Source organism: Saimiri boliviensis, chromosome 21, assembly GCF_048565385.1.
Source record: "Saimiri boliviensis isolate mSaiBol1 chromosome 21, mSaiBol1.pri, whole genome shotgun sequence".
Taxonomy (NCBI): Eukaryota; Metazoa; Chordata; class Mammalia; order Primates; family Cebidae; genus Saimiri; species Saimiri boliviensis.
In genome coordinates, this window is record NC_133469.1 from 8789589 (window position 1) to 8814088 (window position 24500).

Below are 24500 nucleotides of genomic sequence, written 5' to 3' on the forward strand. Positions count from 1 at the left end.
AAGCGATTCTCCTGGCTCAGCTTCCCGAGTAGTTGGGATTGCAGGCGCATGCCATCACATGCGGCTAATTTTTATATTTTTAGTAGAGATGGGATTTCACCTTGTTGGCCAGGATGGTCTTGACCTTGTGATTCACCCACCTCGGCCTCCCAAAGTGCCAGGATTACAGGCATGAGTTACCGCACCAGCCTGGACTCTCAATTCTATCCCAGTGGTTTACATGTCTGTTCTTACGCCAATTCCACATGGTGTTTGTTTGTTTGTTTTTTTTTTTTTGAGACGGAGTTTCACTCTTGTTGCCCAGGCTGGAGTGCAATGGCGCGATCTCGGCTCACCGCAACCTCCGCCTCCCGGGTTCAGGCAATTCTCCTGCCTCAGCCTCCCGAGTAGCTGGGATGACAGGCACACGCCACCATGCCCAGCTAATTTTCAGTATTTTTAGTAGAGACGGGGTTTCACCATGTTGACCAGGATGGTCTCGATCTCTTGACCTCATGATCCACCCGCCTCAGCCTCCCAAAGTGCTGGGATTACAGGCTTGAGCCACCGCGCCCGGCGTTTTTTGTTTTTTGTTTTTTGTTTTTTGTTTTTCCAGATGGAGTTTCGCTCTTGTTACCCAGGCTGGAGTGCAATGGCATGGTCTCGGCTCACCGCAACCTCTGCCTCCTGGGTTCAGGCAAGTCTCCTGCCTCAGCCTCCTGAGTAGCTGGGATGACAGGCATGTGCCACCATGCCGAGCTAATTTTTTGTATTTTTAGTAGAGACGGGGTTTCACCATGTTGACCAGGATGGTCTCGATCTCTTGACCTCGTGATCCGCCCACCTCGGCCTCCCAAAGTGCTGGGATTACAGGCTTGAGCCACCTCGCCCGGCCACCACATGGTTTTGATTATTGAAGCTTTGTAGTAACTTTCTTTTTTTTTTTTTGAGACGGAGTTTCGCTCTTGTTACCCAGGCTGGAGTGCAATGGCACGATCTTGGCTCACCGCAACCTCCACCTCCTGGGTTCAGGCAATTCTCCTGCCTCAGCCTCCTGAGTAGCTGGGATTACAGGCATGCGCCACCATGTCTAGCTAATTTTTTGTATTTTTTTAGTAGAGACGGGGTTTCACCATGTTGACCAGGTTGGTCTCGATCTCTTGACCTCGTGATCCACCCGCCTCGGCCTCCAAAAGTGCTGGGATTACAGGCGTGAGCCACCGCGCCCGGCCCGAAGCTTTGTAGTAACTTTCTATTTTTTTTTTTGGAGATGGAGTTTTACTCTTGTCACACAGGGTGGAGTGCAATGGTGCCATCTTGGCTCACTGCAACCTCCACCTCCCAGGTTAAAGCGATTTTCCTGCCTCAGTCTTCTGAGTTGCTGGGATTACAGGTCTGCACCACCACGCGCAGCTAATTCTTGTATTATTAGTAGAGATGGGGTTTACCATGTTGGCCAGGCTGGTCTCAATCTCCTGACCTCAGGTAATCCACCCACCTCAGTCTCCCAAAGAGTCTGCGCCCGATGTTTTAGTAACTTGAATTCAGGAGGTTTGAGTGCTTCAACTTTGTTCTTTTTTGTTATTGTTTTGGCTAATCAGGGCCCCTTGCAATTCCATATAGATTTGAATATTGTTTTTCTATTTATGAAAAAAGGGACATTGGAATTTTACATTGTCAGTCACTCTGGGTGACATTAAATTTTTTTTTTTTTTTTTTTGAGACGGAGTTTCGCTCTTGTTACCCAGGCTCGAGTGCAATGGCGCAATCTTGGCTCACCACAACCTCCGCCTCCTGGGTTCAGGCAATTCTCCTGCCTCAGCCTCTTGAGTAGCTGGGATTACAGGCATGCGCCACCATGCCCAGCTAATTTTTTGTATTTTTAGTAGAGACAGGGTTTCACCATGTTGACCAGGATGGTCTCGATCTCTTGACCTCGTGATCCACCTGCCTCAGCCTCCCAAAGTGCTGGGATTACAGGTGTGAGCCGCCGTGCCCAGCGACATTAACATTTTAACACTATTGTCTTCCAATTAATGAACATGGGATGTCCTTTTTTTAATTTAGGTCATCTCTAAGCAGTGTTTTGCCATTTTCAGTATACAGATCTTTTTATTTCCTTAAATTTATTCTTGAGTATTTTCTTCTTTTGGATGCTATTATAAATGAAATTATTTTCTTAATTTCTTTTTTGGATTGTTCATTGCTCGTGTATAAAAACAAGTGATTTTTGTGTGCTGAGCTTGTGCCCTACAGCTTTGCCGAATTTGTTTATTAGCGCTAGTAGCTCTTTTGGTGTATTCTTTGGGATTTTCTATATATAGGATCATGCCATCTGCAAATAGAGATAGTTTTACTTCTTCCTTCCCAGTTTGGGTGCCTTTTTTAAATTTTATTTTTGTCGGTCTAGAACTTCCAGTACAACGTTGAATATCAGTAGTGAAAGCAGGCATCTTTGCTTTGTTCGTGATCTTAAGGGGAAAGCATTCCATCTTTTACCATTGCATGTGATGTTATCTATGCGTGTTTTTTTTTTTGTTTGTGTGTGTTTTTTTAAAACATGGAATGCTTCATGAATTTGCATTTCATCCTTGCGCATTTCATCCTTGCGCAGGGGCCATGCTGAACTTCTCTGTATCATTCCAAGTTTAGTGTATATGCTGCTGAAGCAAGCAGTATGGATTTTTAATAACTGTCCTTTGTCATGTTGAGGAAGTTACCAGTCTCTATTACTAGTTTTCTGAGTGTTTTTATAATGAAAGCATGTTGGATTATGGCAAATGCTTTTTCTGCATCAATTGAAATGATCGTTCTTTTTTTTTCCCTTTGTTCTATTAATGTGATGTATTATATTGATTACATTGGTTTGTAGATTTCTTTTCTTGTAATGCGCTTATCTGGATTTGGTATCAAGATAATATTGGCCTCATGAAATGAGCGAGTGTTCCTTCTTCTATTTTTTGGAAGAGTTTGAGAAGAATTTGTGTCAATGCTTTGAATTTCTGGTAGAGTGCACTAGTGATGCCATCTGGTGGTGGACTTTTCTTCGTTGGGAGGTTTGTGGTTACTGATTCAATCTCTGCTTATTATAGGTCTGTTTAAATTTTCTCTTTCTTCCTGAGTCAGTTTTGGTAATTTGTGTTTTTCTAGAAATTTGTCCACCTCGTCTGGCTTTCTAATTGTTGGCATATAATTGTTCATAGTTTATCTCATATTCCTTTTTAACTTCTGTAACACCGGTAGTAAGACCCCAGATTTCATTTGTGATTTTAGTTATTTCTGTCCATCTTTTTTTTTTTTTTTTTTTTTTTTTTGAGACGGAGTTTTGCTCTTGTTACCCAGGCGGGAGTGCAATGGCGCGATCTCGGCTCACTGCAACCTCCGCCTCCTGGGTTCAAGCAATTCTTCTGCCTCAGCCTCCCGAGTAGCTGGGACTACAGGTTTGCGCCACCACGCCCAGCTAATTTTTGTATTTTTAGTAGAGACGGGGTTTCACCATGTTGACCAGGATGGTCTCGATCTCTTGACCTCGTGATCCACCCGTCTCGGCCTCCCAAAGTGCTGGGATTACAGGAGTGAGCCACCGCGCCCGGCCTCCATCTTCTTTCCTTACTAGTCAGTCTAACTAAAGGTTGGTCAATTATGTTCGTATTGTCCAAGAGACAACCTTTTTTTTTTTTTTTTTTTTAATTCTCCACTGTTTTTCTATTTTGTTTATCTCTGCTTTAATGTTAACTGTCTGTCTCCTTCCTTCTGCTAGCTTTCCTTTGTTTTGCTAGTCTGGTTTGTTCTTTCTGTAGTTACTCCCTCCTTCTCTCCCTCCCTCCTTCCCTCCTTTCCTCCCTCCCTTCCTTCCCACTTCTTTCTCTAGTTTCTCTTCTTTTCTTTTCTTTTCCTTTTTTTTTTTTTTTTTTGGAGACGGAGTTTCACTCTTGTTGCCCAGGCTGGAGTGGGATGGTGCGACCTTGGCTCACCGCAGCCTTCACCTTCTGGGTTAAAGTGATTCTCCTGCCTCAGCTTCCTGAGTAGCTGGGATTACAGGCATGTGTGAGCACACCCGGCTAATTTTGTTTTTAGTAGAGATGAGGTTTCTCCATGTTGGTCAGGCTGGTCTCAAACTCCTGACCTCAGGTGATCTGCCCGCCTTGGCCTCCCAAAGTAATGGGATTACAGGCGTGAGCCACTGCAACTGGCCTCTTCTTTGCTTTCATTTGTTCATTCATACAGACAAGATCTCACTATGTTGCCCAGACTGGTCTTGAACTCCTGGGCTAAGTGATCCTTTTGCCTTGGCCTCCCAAAGTGCTGGGATTACAGGCATGAGGCACTGATCCTGGCCGTCTCTTGTTTATTAAGATGTATAATTAGGTTATTGATTTGAGATTGTTCTCCTTTTTTTTTTTTTTTTTTTTGAGACGGAGTTTCGCTCTTGTTACCCAGGCTGGAGTGCAATGGCGCGGTCTTGGCTCACCGCAACCTCCCTCTCCTGGGTTCAAGCAGTTCTCCTGCCTCAGCCTCCCGAGTAGCTGGGACTACAGGTGTGCACCACCATGCCCAGCTAATTTTTGTATTTTTAGTAGAGATGGGGTTTCACCATGTTGACCAGGATGGTCTCGATCTCTTGACCTCGTGATCCACCCGTCTCGGTGTCCCAAAGTACTGGGATTACAGGCGTGAGCCACCGCGCCCAGCCGAGACTGTTCTTTTTAAAAGTAAGTGTTAACAGCTATGCATTTCCCTTACCTTTGCTCCATATGTTATATTTTTGTTCTCATTTGTCTTAAAGCATTTTCTAATTTTCCTTATGATTTCTTTTCTTTTCTTCTTCTTTTTTTAAGAGATAGGCTGTCATTCTGTGGCCCAGGCTGAGTGCCCTGGCTTGTTCATAGCTCACTGTAGCCTCAGCCTCCTGGTTTCTAGTCATCCTCTGACCTCAGTTTCCTGAGTAACAGAAACTACAGGGTACACCACCATACCTGGCTATTTTTTTCTTTTTTTTTTTTTTTTTTTTTTTTTTTTTTTTTTTTTTTTTTTTTGAGACGGAGTTCCGCTCTTGTTACCCAGGCTGGAGTGCAATGGCGCAATCTCGGCTCACCGCAACCTCCGCCTCCTGGGTTCAGGCAATTCTCCTGCCTCAGCCTCCTGAGTAGCTGGGATTACAGGCACGCGTCACCATGCCCAGCTAATTTTTTGTATTTTTAGTAGAGACGGGGTTTCACCATGTTGACCAGGATGGTCTCGATCTCTCGACCTCGTGATCCACCCGCCTCGGCCTCCCAAAGTGCTGGGATTACAGGCTTGAGCCACCGCGCCCGGCCTCTTTTTTTTTTTTTTATAGAGATGGGGCTCTCACTATGTTGTCCAGGCAGGTCTCAAACTCCTGGCTTCAAGTGATCCTCCTGCCTTGACCTCTTAAAGTACTGGGATTACAGGCTTGAGCCACCATGCCTAGCCTGATTTCTTATTTGACACATTGGTTGTTTAGGAGTATGGTGTTTAACGTCCACATATTTGTGAATTTTCCAGTTTTCTTTCACGTCTCGATTTCTAGCTTCGTTTTATTGTGATTGAAAAAGATATTTTGTATGATTTCAGTATTTTAAAACTTTACTGAGACTTGTTTTGTGGCCATACAGTCTGTCCTAGAGAATGTTCCATGTGTACTTGAGAAGAATTCGTGACTATATTCTGCTCTTGTTGGGTGGCATGTTGTTGTGCATGTATCATTAGGTCTAATGGTTTCAGTCTTCTGTGTCCTAATTGATCTCCAGATGTTCTACCCATTATTGAAAGTAAGGTATTAAAGGCTTTTACTGGTATGTGGAACTGTCTATTTCTCTCTTAAATGGTGTTGTTTGTATCATATTTTGATGTTCTGTTGTTCGGTGTGTCCATGTTAATAATTGTTAATCAGCATATAATGTCCTTCTCTGTCTCTTGTTATAGTTTTTATCTTAAAGTCTATTTTGTATGACATTAATATAGCCACCCAGCTATCTTTTGGTTACTGTTTATGTGAGGTCTGTCTCTCTCTTTTTTTTTTTCTTTTTGAGATGGAGTCTTGCTCTGTTGCCCAGGCTGGAGTGCAATGGCACGGTCTTGACTCACTACAGCCTCCGCCTCCTGGGTTCAAGCAATTCTCCTGCCTCAGCCTCCTGAGTAGCTGAGATTACAGGTGCCTGCCACCATGCCCAGCTAATTTTTGTATTTTTAGCAGAGACGGGGTTTCACCATGCTTGCCAGGCTTGTCTCAAACTCCTGACCTCGTGATCTACTCGCCTTGGCCTCCCAAAGTGCTGGGATTACAGTTGTGAGCCACTGCCCCCGGCTGAGATCGCTTTTTTTATCCTTTCACTTTCAACCTGTTTGTGTCTTTGAATTTAAAGTGATTATTTTTTAAGTAGCATGTAGTTGGGCCATATTTTTTAATCACCATCTGCTTTTTTTTTTTTTTTTTTTTGAGACGGAGTTTCGCTCTTGTTACCCAGGCTGGAGTGCAATGGCGCGATCTCGGCTCACCGCAACCTTCGCCTCCTGGGTTCAGGCAATTCTCCTGCCTCAGCCTCCTGAGTAGCTGGGATTACAGGCACGCACCACCATGCCCAGCTATTTTTTTTGTATTTTTAGTAGAGATGGGGTTTCACCATGTTGACCAAGATGGTCTCGATCTCTTGACCTTGTGATCCACCCGCCTCGGCCTCCCAAAGTGCTGGGATTACAGGCTTGAGCCACTGCGCCCGGCCACCATCTGCTTTTTAAGTAAAATTCTATTGGAACACAAACTCACCTATTTGCTTATATGTTGTTTGTGGTGGTTTTCATGCCGTGGTGGCAGAGTTGAGTCATTACAACACAGACTATATAGCTTGCAAAGCTTTATGTCGTTACTGCCCAATTCTTTACAGAAAAGGTTTGCTGATCCCTGGTCTAAAATGTCTTTTATAGTTTCCCTGGTTATAGTTAACTGCAAATGGTCCTGTTCAGCGGTAGTCTGGTGATAATTGTCACATGTAGCCTGTTTCGTCTCTCCTGAAGCTTGTAAAATGCATTTCTTAGAGCATATCTCAGCATCCTCAAGGCCTCATTTGGCTGAGAGGAGAAGCAGGCTTCTACCTCCGAAGCTAGAGTGAGAGGCAGTTTGACTGGGATGTGGCCCCTCAGTGGTAGCTTCATTCGTAGTGTGGCCAATTCTTTTGGTTTCCCTGGAACCAAGGCAGTTCCTGGAATATAGGATTTAGTTTTAAAATTTGGAAAGGCTGGGCAAACTGGACAAGTTGGTCACCCAATTGCCTGTTCAGAGTCTTAACCATGCCTCCTTACCCCAGTACCATTCAGGGAAACTCCCAGCTATGCGAAGCGGCGGCGACTGGCTGGCCCCAGTGGCTTGGCATCCCCTCGGCCTCTGCAGCGCTCAGCCAGCGATATCAACCTGAAGGGGGAGGCGCAGCCAGCAGCTTCTCCTGGACCCTCGCTGAGAAGCCTCCCCCACCAGCTGCTGCTCCAGCGGCTGCAAGAGGAGAAAGATCGTGACCGGGATGCTGACCAGGAGAGCAACATCGGTGGCCCCTTAGCAGGCAGGGGCAGCCAGAGCAAGATCAGGTAGGAGGGAGCTGGGAGGCCCTGGAGGGGTGGGTAGGGTGGGGTCCTGGGACCCGAGCCAGGAGGAGCCAGAGCCAGGAGGCAGAGAGAGGCCTGGTGGTGCCTGGCACCTGTGTAGCAATGGGCTAGGCCTTCCTGGTTGGGTAAGGGAAGAAGGTATCTCTGTAGGCAGGGATAGGCAGATTTCTGCTCGGAGCTGGGCTTGCTGTGAGGACAGTGGGCAGTTGAGGGAGTGTGTTAGGTGTGGAGAGGGTATGTTCCCATGTGTGATTTAGAAAACACACTGCAGTATCAAGCATGGTTTGGAAGAGTCAGGGCTGGTGGCCTGTGATAAGGGGGTCAGGGATGGAGCTGCCATTCCAGGATAGCTCAAAACCTACAGGTAAGCCCCAGTCCTGCCCCCAGGGTGTATTCTTGGTTTTCCGCATCCCCAGCCCTGCTGCACCCACAGGACTCTGAGTCTTCTATTCTTTACATCCACCCTAAGTCCTGGGACCCTGAGAAGCCAGGGACGTTTGAGGTATCCTCAGAACTTAGAGTAGGAGGCCTGGCCTGGAGCCCACTGACCTCTATGGGCTGTGCACTGGGTGCTGAGGTGGGCACTGGCTCTCAGCCACTTTGTGCCTGGGCTTCTCATCAGTAAGTGGGACCAATCCTACCCAAGTCACTGTCTTTGGGAAGCCTTCCAGAATGCCCTGGGCAGGTGAGGCATCACCTGGCAGAGTCTAGCAGCTGCTGGTTGAAGCATTTGCCCTACCTGTGCCTCGAGGGCAGACACTGTCTTCTCTTGTTGCCTTTGGTTTCCTCAGAGCCAGGCACTGAGGAGGGTGTTTAGCAGACATTGTCGAATGAAAGGGTGACATAAACAGTACGTTGTCAGGATGGCTACTGGCCTTCATAATCCCGTCACTCTGTGCCTGCTGTTGGGCTGAGTGGCATTTGTATACTAGTTCCTTTAACCTTGATAACGTACATGTTCATGCTCTATTAATACCATGTTACAGATGAGCGTCCTGGTACTCAGGCGGGGTCCATAATGGGTCCAGGGTCACAGAGCTAGGGATCTGCTTAACTGGGCCCCAGGTAGATCCAGTCCCCAACTTTCTAAGCCTGAGTGCAGGGCTCAGGTGCAGCAGGCCCTGTTGAAGGCGCCCCTCCCTGTGCCGCTGCCTCCTCTCAGTGATGTCTGTGTCTGTCTCTGCCTGGAGCTACTGGACTCCCAAGGCTGGCTGTCCTGCCCTAAATCTCAGTTCTCCCCTGAAACTTTTGCATAGTCCTGTGGATTTTCTAAGGGTTGGATGGCCCAGTGGCTAAAGTAACACGTGCTGGATGTTTCCATCGTGCAGAAAGGCTGCCCCCAAGCTGGAGGTGCGCATCGCCACAGGCTCCTCTCTGCATTCATTTTTCGTGTGTGTTCATTCATGCTTTCAGCAGACACAAAACTAAGACCTGCTGAGTGAGGGGCTCCAGCTCACCTGCTTTGCAGAGATGGCAGAATTCTGTTTTTTTCTTCTTTGCAAACATTTATTAGGTGGCTGGTGCATCAGAGGTGCTGGGGGTCCTAACTGGGTCTCAGGAGGTTGACAGCTGAGGCCCCAGGCTGAGCAGCAGTTAGACGGGTAGCAATCCCCGTATTGGGCTGCCCGAGTGAGTGGATGAGGGTCTGCAGCTCTCGGGAGGGACTGAGGAAGGTCAGTGGCTGAGGAGGGAGAGGCTGTGGAGGAGGTCACCTCTGGGGGCGGCGAGGTCGGGCCCCGAGCCACGCGGGTGTCTGTCGGCGGCGACTCCGCAGCGCCCTCTGTCGGCCGAGCGGAGCCGTGCCCGACCCCCTGCAGCCGCCCCAGCAGCGCACGGGGCCCGACGGGGCGAGTTTGGGCTGAGAGTTAGACACTTCACAGCTGGCCCAGGGGTCGGGCTCAGCGTAGTGCAGGTGTTGGCAGCAGCGTGATGGACAGTCCACAGGAGGGGAAGGAAGGTGCCCCTGTGTGACCGGAGTCGCAAATTCCCCAGTCCCAGGGAGCCTGGCTCTTGGAGGAGCTTGTGGCTCTGGCTTGCCTTGGTGGTACTAGGGAGCCAGTGCAGCCTTCGGAGCAGAGCCACAGTGGAGGAGCGAGCGTCCAGGCTCTGCCCCAGTTGGGGAGTAGTCTGGAGTACTAGGGAGCCAGTGCAGCCTTTGGAGAAGAGTCCAGGCTCTGCCCCAGCTGGGGAACAGTCTGGGGAAGGGGCCTCACGCAGTGGGCGGGGGCAGAGGCCGGTATCCAGGACGAGGGGACACAGGCCTGGAGGGGGACTGGGCGCCCAGCGATGGCAGCGATCTGGGCCCTGGACGGGGGGGGGCGCCCCCTCCCCTTCTTCGCGGGTGCCTAAGCCCCCGCCCCATCCCCGCTCACCCCAGGCTGCCCCGTACCGCATCCGCATCCCGTCGGAACTCCCCCTCCCGGGGGTCGGCGGCGCGGGGAGGGCGCGAGGGCCGCCGCCGCCGCCCGCAGGGGGAGGAGCCCGGCCACGGAGGAGGCGGGGCGCGGGGCGGCCGCGGCATGGAGCGAGCCTGGCGCGCCCAGGAGCGCAGCCCCGCGGCCCCGGAGCCCTGAGCGGGCGCGGCTTGTGCGCTGGCGGGAGCGGGCCGGGCGCGGCGGCGCGGCCCATGGAGCGGCCCCGGGCCGGGCCCCCGGCGGGCAGGCGGGCGGCGGGCGGTGGGTGGCGGGCGCTGCGGCGGCGGCTGCGGTGAGGCCGGAGGCGGCGGGGCCGGGCCGTGCGCCATGGAGGCCCCGGGCGCCGGCTTCGCGTGCCCGCTGCCCCCCGGCATCGCGTCCGTCACCTACGTGTTCGTCTACAGCCCGAGCGGGCCTGGCGGCCCCGGCCCTGTGCCCGGCCCCGGCCCCGCGCCCCCCGCGCCCCCCGCGCCGCCGCCCCGGGGCCCGAAGCGGAAACTTTACAGCGCCGTCCCCGGCCGCAAGTTCATCGCTGTGAAGGCGCACAGCCCGCAGGGCGAAGGCGAGATCCCGCTGCACCGCGGCGAGGCCGTGAAGGGTGAGGGGCGCGGGGGGCGGGCCCGGCGCGGGTAGGGGGCGGCGCCGCGCCGCGCGGGCCGGCGGGGCAGGGGATGCCTCTGGGGTCTGCGCCGCTGCCGCCGCCGCCGCCGCCGCCGCCGCCGGGGCCCGTGTGGGGTCCCTGGCGTCACGGTGAAGGGCTCTGCCCGGGAAGATTCCTGCCGTGCAGGTCCCCGGCTGCTCTGTTGTTCCGGGCTCCCTGTGTCACCACAGAGGCAGGCGCCTCTCTCGCCATGGGCATTTCTGTGTCCCCGGGGGTCTCTGCCTGCAGGACTTTGTCCCACCACACAGCTTGGCCGGGTTCCCTGGCACTTCTGCAGCTTCTTCACTGGAGGCCCCCGTGATGTGGGGGACCCTTGCCGTCGTGGGGTGTCTGTGACCGTCATGTGGGTGTCTGTGTTATGCAGGCATCTGTCACTGGGGCTTCCTGTGTTCCGGGGCATCGCGTGCCATGACAAACCCCTCTCCTTATGGGAATCTCGAGTGCCATGACAGACCCCTCTCCTTATGGGGGTGTCGGCGTCATCACTGGGGTCGTAGCCTCAGGGCTGGCTGAGGTGGAAACAGCCCAGCTGGTGCATCACGTGGCCTCACCCACTGGCCACAGCACGATGACCCCGAGCTCTTGGCAGTGACCCCTGGGTGGGTGGTAGAGCCAGGATGGGGGTTGGTTCAAGGGGCTGGGGAAGCATGGCCAGCTGGCGGGCAGTGGTAGGAGCGTGGCCCTTGCCCTGCCTGTGCCCCTCCATGAGCGTGTTCATCTGTGTGTCCCCCACATGCCCACCGTGTACCCAGCCCATCTGTTCCTTTTTCTCTTCTGTGTGGATCCCAAAATCTTCCCAGGGAAAAAGCCGGGAGAAAGTGGGAAGGGAAGGAGGGAAAGGGCAGGGGGTGGGTGGGCAGAACCTGTGCCTGAGGAGGGGTGGGCGCCCAGCTCTGCTCCCCACTGACGGCCTGTCTGGCTTCTTCCTCCAGTGCTCAGCATTGGGGAGGGCGGTTTCTGGGAGGGAACCGTGAAAGGCCGCACGGGCTGGTTCCCGGCCGACTGCGTGGAGGAGGTGCAGATGAGGCAGCATGACACACGGCCTGGTGAGTGACCCCATGGCCCCTGAGCCGCTCCCAAGGGGATGACCTCTTCTGGTTTCCTTTTGGTCTCTCTTGGTGCTAAATCTACATGGATATTCACAGAGAAAAGACTAGAGGTAAACTCAAAAGAACACTCAAAGTAGACACAAACTTGGGTACATGACACAGACATGCGTGCACACACTCTGCGTAAACCTGGGAATGTGTGTGACCTGACCCTTCATGTGCCGTGGAGAGACAGGGGTCTTGCACTGGCAGGCGCACATGCGTGATGATGCCTCTGTCTGTGGGATCCCACACTGACTCCCAGTGACTGCCACGCCCTGCCAGTGCCATCCCTACAGAAACACCAGGTGTGTGGAATGCATGATTCCTGCGTAGCTGGCAGACATGTAAGGAGGTCAGTGTGAGAAAAAAGGCGTTTTTCCAAAGTGGACAGATTGTCCAAGTGGGCAGAGCAGGGAGGCCCAGAGCAGCCAAGAGGAAATGAGGCCAGTTGGGCCTGCAGGTGCCCTGGTGGGTGCCCTGGGGCAGAGATGGTCTGAGGGCAGCAGGTGAGGGAGGGGCTGGTCCTCAGCCTGTAGAGAGGATGTGAAGGTAAAGGCTGCAGTTTCTGGGGTTGGTGAGTGGCCTCTGTCCAGCCCTGCTGGCCACCTGGGCTTCCTGGAAGGATCCCTCTGGGTGCTGGAGTCCAAGGGGTACTGCTGGTAGAAGGCAGCATCTGATCCTTTGGTGGCCCCCAGGCTGGAGCTGGATGCATGTCTTGGGGTGCCCTTGCGAGGAACCCTCACGGGTCCCAGGAGGCTCCCAGATTGATGCATGTTGCTTCTGGCCTGGAGAGCTGGTGGGCCAAGCAAACCTCTCCTGAGTGATGGTCACTGGGAGTCATTGGTGGTGTGTCTGGATCAAGGATTCATGCATCCTCCCTCTGCACGTGAGAGGCCCAGCCCCAGGGTTACTCTGTCCCCATCGCTAGGATGAGTTTCCCAGCGACTCCACCCCTGTATGGCCTGGACCCCTGCCCTGTGCTGAGCTTAGCAGAGGCCCAGGGACGCAGGAGCTTGGCCACTGACCCTTTCCTGGGCAGGTGCCCTTTCCTCCTCCTTTGGCCTTGTCTTGCCTTCTTCTGACGACTCTCCTGGTGGGTTAGCGTGTGCAAGGGACCTGACCCCGTATTCTCAGCCCGTGGAGGGTGGATAGGGCAGGGTCCAGATGGGAAATGATTTCAGAGATTTGGGCCCTGGTTCAGACAGTGTGGGAGAGGGGAGGTGAAGGAGAGGTGGTGCGGGGGATCCACACCTGTGGTGGGAGCGGGTCTGGAGCTCCCCCGAATGGTGCTGGTGAGGAAGGTTCTGGTTTGAGGACCTTGTGGAGTGAGGAGCATCTGGACCTAAGTCTGAAGCTGAAGGGCCGGGAGGGAGGTTTAGGCTGGAGTCAGACTGGAGAGTATTTTTCAGGTGTTTATCATGTGCTGGGAGCCAGGATCACAGAGGTACAGCTGGAAGCCTTGTGGGAGCAGTGGCTGTGATGGGGGTCATGTGCGTGTGGGAGCTCCCTGGGTTGGCCTGAAGGAGTCAGAGGGCCTCAAAGCAGAAGCGTTGTCTGCGCTGAGTCCTCTCAGTGGTCAGTGGGTGGGCTGAGGGGATAGCCACGTGTGCAGGGTCCGTATGGCGCTCTGCAGCTGCGTGTGTCGGCATAGCCTGCTCTGACTGAGCACCTGGCACAGTTTTAGCACTTCCACACTTACAAGTCGTTGACTCATCCCAGCAGTCCTGAAAGGTGGGGCCACTTGTTATTATTCCATTTCTTGGGGGTCACATGGCCCTGTGGGGTGAGGTCTTGTTTGTGACATAGGCAACAAGTTCCGTGTGAATGAAGCACCTGCTGGGATGAGGGGCGAGGCTGGTGTGGGGACCATGAGGTGGTCAGGTGGCCGTGGGGTCACGGGACAGTGTGTCATCATGGTGGAGGGAGCCCAGCAGCAGCTGTCTGACTGTGCAGGCCGTGCAGGATCAAAGCCCAGGCTGGGCAGAGCAGGGAGGTGGAGAGGAGGAGTGGGCTGCTGTGGGGTCACAGAGCAGCCAGTGTGGGGTTAGGATCTGGGCTCCAGGCAGCAGCCATGGTGTGTGTGAGCCGGGGAGTGAGTGGGGAGGTCCATGAGTAGATGGGAGTATTTAGTGAGTGGGCAGAGGGAGAGGGACCTGTGGGGGCTGCCTATGAGGGGCAGGCAGTGGGAGCAGTGACAGCCCCCTCTGACCTCGGCTGCAGGCCCAGCTGGCCACTCTGCACAGAGCCCCTGCTCTGGGGCCCCGGGGCCGAGTTCTGCCAGAGGCGAGTGTACAGCTCAGGAACAGGGACCTTCCAACACGCCCATGTCCCCCCTTCCCCAAAAAATCTATTTCTGGGATTGGAGTAGGGACAGAAAAGGACTGAAGGGTCAGGGAGGGGCACAGGCCTATGCAGACAGGGTCTGGTGCCCAAGGTCCATGCCTGTTGGGGGATCAGGAGTTGCGTCCTGGTCACTTTGCGAGCAGAGAGCACCCTCCCACGGCACCTCCTGGCAGGCAGAGGGTGGAGCTGAGAGAGAGGGAATGGTGAGGTGAGGTCAGGTGTGTTCTGGGGGCCCAGCATGACCAGGGCCCTGTGCTGTCCTTCCCATTCCTCCTTCCCTTCATAGTAAGGTCAGCTCTAGGGCGGGTAGTAGGGGAGGGTTGGGTTGGGCATTTTATCTTCAGCTGTGTCTTTTATGTGTCTTATTAACAAAATTGGAAAAATGAATTTGTGTTATGTAATGCCTACAATTTGTTTGGTTGAAAAAATCTGAAAACAGGAGGCTAGTGAAGTGCAGGTCTCAGGGTTCTTCAGCAGGGAGCCACCACGAACACATCTGTGGCAGGTCGACGTGGAGAAGGGTGTGATGGAGGAAAGGAGGGGTCCGACGCCCCGCCTGAGCGGTGATGAGGCTTGGCCTGAGCTGGCCTCAGGTTTGGTGGGATGAGGGGTGCAGATGTGGCTAGGGAATGCCAGGATGATAAAATAATAGATGATCAGAACCAAAGGGATTCTCCGAGTTGGAGTTTTCTATTCTACATGGGGAGGCTTATAGGTAGGTGACTGTTGACTGACTGACAGTCATACAAGTTAGTAGCTGGGACCTGGAATCCAGCCCAGTACTTTTTTGATATCTGTGTCTTCCGATAGGAAATAGGTGCTCTTTTTCTCTTTCCATCTGGCCACTGCTCCATCGATGTTTCTAGCCGTCTATCCTTTGACTCACCCACCCATCCCACCATCATTTCTCACCCATTGACTCACCAGCCCACCCAGTGCACCCCCCCTTCCCTTCCTCCATCCATTCATCCATCCACTTCTCCGCCTGTCTACCCACCCAGTCGAACCCACCCATGCATCTGTCTGCTCTTTGACCTGTCCACCCATCATCTTCTCCTTCCCTTCCTCCATCTACCCATCCAGTGCCTTTTGATCCACCCTTCTGTCCGTCTATCTTAGATGCACCTGTCCACACATTACTCTCCTAGTGAGCATGCAGAACACCTGCGACATGCTAGGTGCTGGGCATCAGGATCACAGAGATAAAGAACATGTGGTCCTTACCCTCAGGGAGCTCACAGTTAGTTTGGGAAACAGGTCATTGCAACCTGCAGGTTCTCTTTCAGATCTCATTTCCTGCCACTCTCTCTAGCTCGCTCTGCTCCAGCTGCACAGGCTCTGAACTACCTCAGATACTGCAGGCTGATGGCTGCCGTGGGCTTCCCCCGACCACCCCCACTCTTGGGAAGGCCTTTGCCCACATGTCCGCAGGATGCTCCCCATCCTTGGCCTCTGCTCAGCCCCACCATGGGGGTGAGGCCTTTAGGTGTCTCTCCGCACTCCCTGGTCTGCTCGCTGATCTCTTCAGCATTTACCAGCACTCACATGCCACGACGTCTTTATCCTGTGTTTATCCTGTCTCCCTGAACAGATTATAAACCCCACAAGTGCAGACTTTATTCTCTTCTCTGCTGTATTTGCAGAGCTGGTGCACAGTAGGAGCTCAATAAATACTTGCTGAAGGAAAACATGGCTCTTGAGGAACGCTACCGAGAGAGGAGACAAGGAAGGTGCTGAGGGATGGAGGCGAGGCAGTGGCGGTGCTGCCGTGGGGCCTCTGTGGTCCCGGAGCATGAAGCTGTGGGGCTGGGAAGTTGGCAGGTGGGGCTCGCAGGCAGCTGGAGGAGCCCGTGGGAGCAGAGAGGTCATGGCTGGAGATGCGGCTCGAACCTTCAGGTCAGCGAGGGTGGAGTGATGGCTGGCTTGGTGCTGGCCTTGTGGGACTTTGAGACCAACAGGACAGTGGGGACTAAGCTCCGCAGGATGCACTGAGGTCAGGGCAGAAGACCCAGCCCCCACACCTGGCTCCCCTGCCCCACTCAGAGGCAGTCTGAAGCAGGGACCCCATGAGGTTGACATCAAGGAGCTGTTACGAAGAAGTTGGTGAAGACACAATGCTGCTTCCATGGCAGCGTATGTAGGCACATAGAACGGCATTTGTACATGAGTGTGGGTGACACGGACACAGTTGTGGACATGCACGTGCATGAACACACCTCACATGTGCATGTCACACAGACACTCATGAGTACGGCACTTTCACATACACAGACACGTGCATGGGCACAGCATCTACATGTGACCATAGGTCACACACACACCCACACACACACACACACACACACACACACAGAGGTGCACACCCCCCTCTGTCGCAGCCTTGGGGCTTGCTGACACTCTGGATGGCTCTGGCCTTGTCTGGACTCCCTGTGTTCAGCTGCTACTTAGAAAAGAGATGAGTTGCTTCCCCCTCTTGGACCCTGACCCACAGAGGTCAGAACTCCCTGCATCATCCCCTCAGCCTTCTTGCCTCAGGACCTCTGGACCCAAGATTCCAGGATTTGGGGCCCCTTACTTCCATCCGGACACAACCAGGCCAGTGGGGGGTGTGTGGACAGAGACTGGTGACCAGCATGGGTGAGGGAAGTTTAGGCAGGCCAGCTGGAGGCCACGACTATCCATCAGCTCCTGATACTCCCTCAGAAACCCGCGAGGACCGGACGAAGCGGCTCTTTCGGCACTACACAGTGGGCTCCTACGACAGCCTCACCTCACACAGGTACACGCAGGGACGCTGGCAGGGGCATGCAGACGGGACATGAAGTGTACAGGGAGGCCGGGGGTGAAGAGGTCAGAGGAGGCAAGGGAAGGTGCCCTGCCGACCTCTCTTCTGTGTGGCCCGTCTGTCCCAGGGTGACTGTAGGGTGGACTGTGTCTGGACGGCCAGCCCTGTGGCAGGGCTTACCTCACTCCTCCCTGCTTTCTTCCATCAGCGATTATGTCATTGATGACAAAGTGGCTGTCCTGCAGAAACGGGACCACGAGGGCTTTGGTTTTGTGCTCCGGGGAGCCAAAGGTAACAGGCAGGCAGGGGCTGCATGCTGCTCTGGGATGTCTTCAGCGTCTTGCCTCTGCCCCCCCTCCCACCGTCCCCTACACGCCCACCCTGCCTCGCTCTGTGCCTCCCTGTGTTTGGCCTTCGATGCTCCTCTGCTGCTGTCACGACTGTTGTTTGCAATGTCCCGGCCGAGGCGGCAGTTCCTTTCCTTTGCCGTCTTCCACTTTCTTTGCTGTGGAGTCTAACGGGGTGGGGCCTTTCTGGTGTGGGTGAAGGGGGTTTTGCAGAGGGTCACCTCCAGGATCCCTGGGCCGGCTCATCCCTGCGCTGTACACCCCCCTCCCCATGGCCCTCCACCAGCCCCGGGTCACTGCCCCCCACAGTCATCCCTTTCCTGTGCGGAGCCACCCAGAGGTTGCTGTGTGGCAGTCGCCCCCACCTGAACCTCGCTGGTGAAGTGCCTTCCTAATTGCCCCCCGCAGCAGAGACCCCCATCGAGGAGTTCACGCCCACACCAGCCTTCCCCGCGCTGCAGTATCTTGAGTCGGTGGACGTGGAGGGTGTGGCCTGGAGGGCCGGGCTGCGCACGGGAGACTTCCTCATTGAGGTGAGGCCGTCCTGGCCGGCCCTGCCCAGGGGGTGCTGACCCCTGATCCCTGTGGTGGACGCAGCTGCCTGTCTGTCCCAGGTCAACGGGGTGAACGTGGTGAAGGTTGGACACAAGCAGGTGGTGGCTCTGATCCGCCAGGGTGGCAACCGCCTCGTCATGAAGGTTGTGTCTGTGACAAGAAAGCCGGAAGAGGATGGGGCTCGGCGCAGAGGTGAGGGGTCACGCTTCAGGCCTCTGTGCCCAGACTTTCCCCTGACCTTAGACCTTTGACCTCAAGCCCACATTCCTCTTGCCATCCCTGACCCCAACTGCTGACATCAGATTCCTGAACCTCCATGAACCACCCACACGCGTGGGTTGGGGCCCCTCCCAAACACTGGTGTTAGACTGCCAGTCCCGTTCCCTGGCCTGAGGCCTTCGACCCCTGACCCCCGACCCCAGGCTGCCCCTCCTCAGATCCCCGCCCCCTCCTTCCCGGCGTTCTCCCAGCCCCTGGCGTGGCAGAGCCCTCCTTCCCTACACCGCCAGCAGCTGCCTGGAGGCCGGGGTTGCCATAGCAACTGTGAGGTTGACGCTGCCGCGCTGCTTATTGTCGGAGGGAAGGGGGAGGCGGCACCTGAGGGAAGAGGAAAAGCGTCTTCTCCCCGCGACGCCGCGGCACAGCCTGGGCCTGGGAGGCTTTGCCGGCCAGGCCCAGCCCAGGCCTGTGGCTTGGCTGACCACACCCTGGCCCCACTAAGGGCAGTGGCCACCCGGGCCTGGGGGGAGCCCTGGAGCAGCAGGAGCCCCACCCGAAAGGAGACCCCTCCCAGCCCCCACCCCATGGCTCTGGTGCCCCCTCACTTAGCCCTCGGAGCCTGCAGGGTGGGTGCTAAGGCCAGAGCCAGCTGGCACCGTGACCCCCACCAGCACCCTTGATTGCGTCCCAAGGCGCTGGCTCTGGGGGTTTCCAGGGCCCCTGAGGCCCTGACCTCCTGGGCCCCCCCCAACCCCCTGAGCTCCTTACGCCATGAAGAAGTTTGCGTCCAGCCGTAGCCTGAACAAGATCCTGGCACAGTGCGACTCATCCTCGCGGGAGTACGAGGAGATCCAGGCAGTGGAGCGCAAGTGGCACCTGCACCTGGCCACACCGCGCCGCCTGCTGCTGGACAGGAGGTCCAAGGCCTCCCTCTTCTTTGCAGCCCCACCGCCCCCCAAGAGGGCCCCTAGCACCACATTGACCCTGCGCTCCAAGTCCATGACAGCTGAGCTCGAGGAACTCGGTAAGTGGCAGGGGTGGAAGTGGACTCAGGTGGATGGGCCGGGAGGAGACACAGGTAGTATGGGAGGCCAGCGGGTGGAGCCAGAGGGGAGGAAGAACAGGTGGCTGTAGAAGCAGGTCAGAGGTCAGTGGGTGGGTGCTGGCGCCATGGGGACATTTGGCGCTTGTGGGGTGAGGAGGGGCATGGGATGTGGAAGGGGTGAGATGTGAGGGGCTGGGGATGGAGAGTGGGGTGTCCAGAACAGATGATGGGGAGCAGGGCCTGGCCCACCAGTATGTTTGCACGAGTGTGCATGTGTGTGCGTGTGCTGCCTCTGGTTCAAGTGAGGAAACAGCAGTAGTGAGGTGACCAGGGTCCGCTTCTGGCTCTGCCAGGCGCTTGCTGTGTCCGCTTTGTGCTTATTTTATCCACTTGGTGTCTGTGCACTCATTGGCCAGGTGGTCCTGCTGGTCCCACAGGCCCCAGGAACGCTGCTGGTGGGATGATGGGGCAGGGCCTAGATGGAGGCAGGAGGGTGCAGGAGTGTGCTGGGCTTCGATGGGGCACATCCTGGGCACAGCCCTGCTTGGCCATCAGCAGTCTCTTCATGGGCATGTCTTACATATGTGTCCGTTAACAATCTTATTGTGGGCATGTCCAGATATACTTGATCATGTCCTGACGTGACATTTGGTAGTGTCTTCATGGGCATGTCCCAGTACGTGACGATTACCCTTATTGTGGGTTTATGCTGTCATCATGGACATGTCCCACTGTACGTGACAGTTGACAGGGTCTTTCTTTCTGTGATATCTGGCTCTGGTCACAGAAGGAATCCCAACTCTGGTACTAAACTGAATTCTTAAGTCCTGGCCACAGGAAGGTATCTGATTGTGTTTCTAGGCTGAGCCCCATCCCTGGGTTCAGCCTTGGTTCTATCCCAGCCATAGACGGAACCCTTTCCCTGGCCCCCAGAATTATCCCTGACCTTACTCGTGGACCAAGCCCTGACCCTGTCCTGGCCACAGGCTGAGCCGCCCCATGCCACGCAGGTGTTCTTTCTTTCTTTATTTTTTAAATTTTCCTGCCAAATTCTTCAATATTGAAGCTGGTGCTCTTACATGCAGTTTAGTTCAATGTGGAAAATGGCTACCAACATACATTGGGCTGACGTGGTCAGAATTTTCTTCACCATAGCTATTCCAAATAAAATAAAACCAAAGTTTGGGAGGCCGAGGCGGGTGGATCACGAGGTCGAGAGATCGAGACCAACCTGGTCAACATGGTGAAACCCCGTCTCTACTAAAAATACAAAAAATTAGCTGGGCATGGTGGCGCGTGCCTGTAATCCCAGCTACTCAGGAGGCTGAGGCAGGAGAATTGCCTGAACCCAGGAGGCGGAGGTTGCGGTGGGCCGAGATCGCGCCATTGCACTCCAGCCTGGGCAACAAGAGCGAAACTCCGTCTTAAAAAAAAAAAAAAAAAACAAAGAAAAAATCCCATATAGATAATTCAAAATGAAGAGGGAAGAAACCAAAGCCAGGGGCTTCCATAGCTCATTATATAGAACCTAAGGGCAAGGGGTTGGTGTCCTGAGACCCCCACAAGCTAGGAGACATGGCTGGACCTGTGGGAAGTGGTAAGGTTAAAACCAAGCCCAACAGCTGAAATTAGCATACAAAGATCTAGAAATCAGAGAAGAATATGAAAAACAATAAAATAAATTGTCACAAAGATTAAAAGAACAGAACTCCTAATGAAAGAATAGGACAGAACAAACAAGCCAAAAAAAAGAATAAGCACATTTTACAAGGATTCTTAAAGAACTGTTATTGAAACAAAAAGTATAATCACTGAGATAAAAAAGAAAGCCATGGCTGGGATAAATAGTACACGAGACCCAGGTGAAGAAAGAAAGAGGGAGTTAGAAGATTAATCTGAGGTTACCCACAATATAGCATAGAAATTTAAGGAGATACAAAGTCTCAAAGAGCAGTTAAGAGAAACTTACAGAAAAAACCCGCATAGATAATTCAGTGGGACTATTGGGATAGTCCCAGCATCTACCTAATACAAGTCGTGGTAGCAAAAGTCCCGGAAGCAAAGAATGAAAAGAATAGAGAAGGGGCAATAGTTGAAGATTAGATGGCTTACGCATTTCCCAAAGTTGAACAAAGACATGACACTTCAGTTTAAAGAAATATAAGTCTCTTATAGCAAGGAAATAAAAACAAATCTGTGTCCAGATTGTTCACAGTAAAACTGCAGAACACAGTCAACAAGCAGAAATCTTTAAAACAATGAGAGAGGCTGGGCGCGGTGGCTCATGCCTGTAATCCCAGAACTTTGGAAGGCCAAGACAGGTGCATCACTTGAGTCCAGGAGTTTGAGACCAGCCTGGGCATCATGGAGAAACTCTTTCTCTACAAAAAATACAAAAATTGGACCGGGCGCGGTGGCTCAAGCCTGTAATCCCAGCACTTTGGGAGGCCGAGGCGGGTGGATCACGAGGTCGAGAGATCGAGACCATCCTGGTCAACATGGTGAAACCCTGTCTCTACTAAAAATACAAAAATTAGCTGGGCATGGTGGCGCGTGCCTGTAATCTCAGCTACTCGGGAGCCTGAGGCAGGATAATTGCTTGAACCCAGGAGGCGGAGGTTGCGGTGAGCCAATATCGTGCCATTGCACTCCAGCCTGAGAAACAAGAGCGAAACTCCGTCTCAAAAAAAAAAAAAAAAAATACAAAAATACAAAAATTATCCCAGCATGGTGGTGTGTGCCTGTGGTCTCAGCTACTTGGGAGGTTGAGGTGGGAGGTGGAGGTTGCAGTGAGCCGAGATTGTGCTACTGCACTCCAGCTGGGCGACAGAGTGAGACCCTGTCTCAAAACAAAGCAAAAGACGGTAAGAGAGAGACTGGCCGCTAGATGTCTTCCTTGGAGCAGTGGTTCAACTGACAACAGACTTCTCATCAGCAATAGCAGATGACAGTGGAGGATGGAAGAAGAGCCTGAAATTGAGTCCAAATTGTTTTCCACTAGAACTAGAATGCTATACCCCCCTAATCCTCCTCATTCAGGAGTCAGGCAGAGAGGCTAGCAGACTTCTGGCCCTCGGGTCATAAGGGTCCAAGATCAGCCAAGGGAGTGGGCCCGTCAGTTGAAGATCCAAACTGATCAATAAGCCAGCACCAGTAGGCAGCTGGGTCCCTGGATTCTCCTGCCAGAGGCTGTCACATGGCCATGGTCAGCTGAATGTTCAGAAGGGACTCTTCTTTTCAGTACCATGATGCTTTTGGACAGCCTGAGATCTGTAATCCCAGGACCCAGGCACTCTGCCCTGTGAAAATGAAAGCACTGCCCTTTGCTCTCTGGGCTTTTCTACTTGAAGAATCCAGTGAATGGAAGAAGCTCCTTTCCCCATCTCCCCTGGGCTGGGTGTTCCCTCTTCTGCAGCAAGCTTCAGGACAGGTTTCTGGAGTCACTCTATGGACCCTGGACTCCCAGAGCAGTTGCTCACAGCTTCAGGCCTTCATAATTTTCCAGGTTTTTTTCCTGAGCAGAGTCTGGGGATGAAGGGACAGCTTAGAACCGAGCCTCTACCCACACTTCTGGAGCCTGAGAAGCCACCCTGTCCCTAGAAGACAGCTGTCCTGGGAAGCCAGGCTGGCTTCCTTCTGGAAGTCCCCTGTAGAAATGTCTGATTTGAGGAAGCCATGCCAGCATCAGAGTTTCCCCAGGTACCTAAGGGACCATCCCACCATCCAGTGTTTTTGCTTTCAGAAGATAAAAATGAGGCCTGTTGGTCTTTACTGGCATGAGCACATGAGAACTGCCTCACACTGTCAAAAGCTATTAGAGCCCTGTAGGATCCATAGTCTATCAAGAAGGTACCTGAACACCTAGAAAGAAAAGAAAGTGAAGTGTCAGAGAAAGCAGGTGCAAGGTGGCGGCTCCTGTCCGGGTGGCTCTTTGCTGCTCAGAGGATGTGGGAGAGGCAGGGCCCTGTCTGAGGAAGGGAAGAGAAGGGGTATTCTCTGGGGGAATGGGGTGAGCAAAGGCTAGCGCCTGGAAAATGTAGAGATGGGAGTGAGAGGAAGGGGCAGGTAGGGACCCTCCTGAGATAAGTGGAGAGAGAAAGAGGGCAAGAGCACCCCTCCTCCCCTCCGCAATGGGGGCTCCTCGTGGTTGCCACGTGCAGTCTGCTCATCTTGAACCAGGGATGTGCTGGGGCCACAGGGCAATGGAGACCCAGGCCAGGGAAGGCCCAGGGGCATCCAAGCCTTTCCTGTGTATTCATGTTCCCGGGAGAAATCTGGATTTCCCTGTAATTTCTGGGCCCCTTTTTCTTTTGTGATGAGAACATCAGGGTAGGGGCCACATCCGGCATCTGTGTGAGTGGCCTTGTCCTGGAAAAGGTTTCTATGCCAAACACACTTGACCTGCCTTTTGTTTTAAGACCACCTTTGCACAGAATACACAGGTGACCACCTTGGTTTTCAGCGACAGCTGAACTTGGTTTTTTGGGGGTGGGGTTGCCTTTTAAACGGACGTTTGACCGAGCCGAGCATGACTGAGTTGTGCATGTCTGTGCATGTGTGCATGGTGAGTGAGCCTGCACTGGACACACGTGCATGCGTGCGTGCACACAAGGCCCCGCTTGTGGTGGTTTCCTCCTTGGGTTTCAAGGCATGTACCAACCGACTCCGCATTTGGGCAGGTTTGCTATTCGTGGTCTGATAAAGAGGTGTAGGTTGGGGGAAGATCTGGGAGGTCGTGGTTGTTGGGGAAGGTGGTGGTGACAGGGATGGGGTGGGGAAAGGAAATGGGTGTGGAGAATAGGGCCCAGTGCCAAGCCTGCCTCTTACTCCCTTTACTCTTTTTCTTGATTCCAAGCCTCCATTCGGAGAAGAAAAGGGGGTGAGTCATCTGCTTGTGTCCCCAGGGCCTTGGCTTTGCCTGACCCCTGTCTTGGGGAGTGCTGGTGTATGAGGAAGTTCCAGTGCAAGTCAGGGTGGCCTGGAAGCCTGGGCTGCACCTTCCTGTTGGCTTTCTCCCTGGGGATCTGGTAGGGGCTGAGAGAAGGACCTGGTAGGATGGATGGGGAGTTCCCAGGGGTGTGACCCTCTGGGACCGTGATGGCCTTGGGGGCTCAGGTGAGCCAGGGGCCTGGGAGCTATGCAGATGGCCTAGTGGAGGCAACCCGCAGGGAGGAGCTGGAGAGCCCCCGTGGGTGGAGGCCACTGCATGTGCCATGGCCGGAAAGCAGGAGGGAAAGGGCTCCGAGGGCTCTTGGGAGCAGGGAGACTGGGCTGTGTCAGCGTGCTCAGCCCAGCCTACATTGCTGCTTTCTGCTGGTCCTCTCAGGGCCTGTGCTTAGGCTGTGGGACCCACTCCCGTGCTGGTTGGTTGTAGGGCCAAGCCCAGAGCTGATGGTCCCTTCAGAGCAGGGGTCTGAGTCCCACAGCACTGGGGAGGGAGCTTG

The 24500-nt window shown here is 53.9% G+C and overlaps 1 protein-coding gene and 1 pseudogene across 5 annotated transcripts in view; one reads left to right on the top strand and one right to left on the bottom strand.

Annotated features, from left to right (window-relative positions):
- The window catches only part of SHANK3 (SH3 and multiple ankyrin repeat domains 3), a 61108-nt gene that overhangs the window by 15016 nt on the left and 21592 nt on the right, over positions 1-24500 (top strand). For 4 of the 5 annotated variants that reach the window (XM_074390773.1, XM_074390775.1, XM_074390776.1 and 1 more), the window contains 9 exons: positions 7305-7578; positions 10415-10608; positions 11604-11717; positions 16809-16884; positions 17099-17181; positions 17646-17770; positions 17852-17984; positions 18955-19035; positions 23912-23935. In XM_074390773.1, coding sequence (XP_074246874.1) covers positions 7305-7578; positions 10415-10608; positions 11604-11717; positions 16809-16884; positions 17099-17181; positions 17646-17770; positions 17852-17984; positions 18955-19035; positions 23912-23935 — 1104 coding nt within the window. The remainder of the gene's footprint in view (positions 1-7304; positions 7579-10414; positions 10609-11603; positions 11718-16808; positions 16885-17098; positions 17182-17645; positions 17771-17851; positions 17985-18954; positions 19036-23911; positions 23936-24500) is intronic. The other variant, XM_074390774.1, reaches the window with a different exon arrangement.
- Positions 2552-2651, bottom strand: LOC120361515 (U6 spliceosomal RNA; annotated as a pseudogene).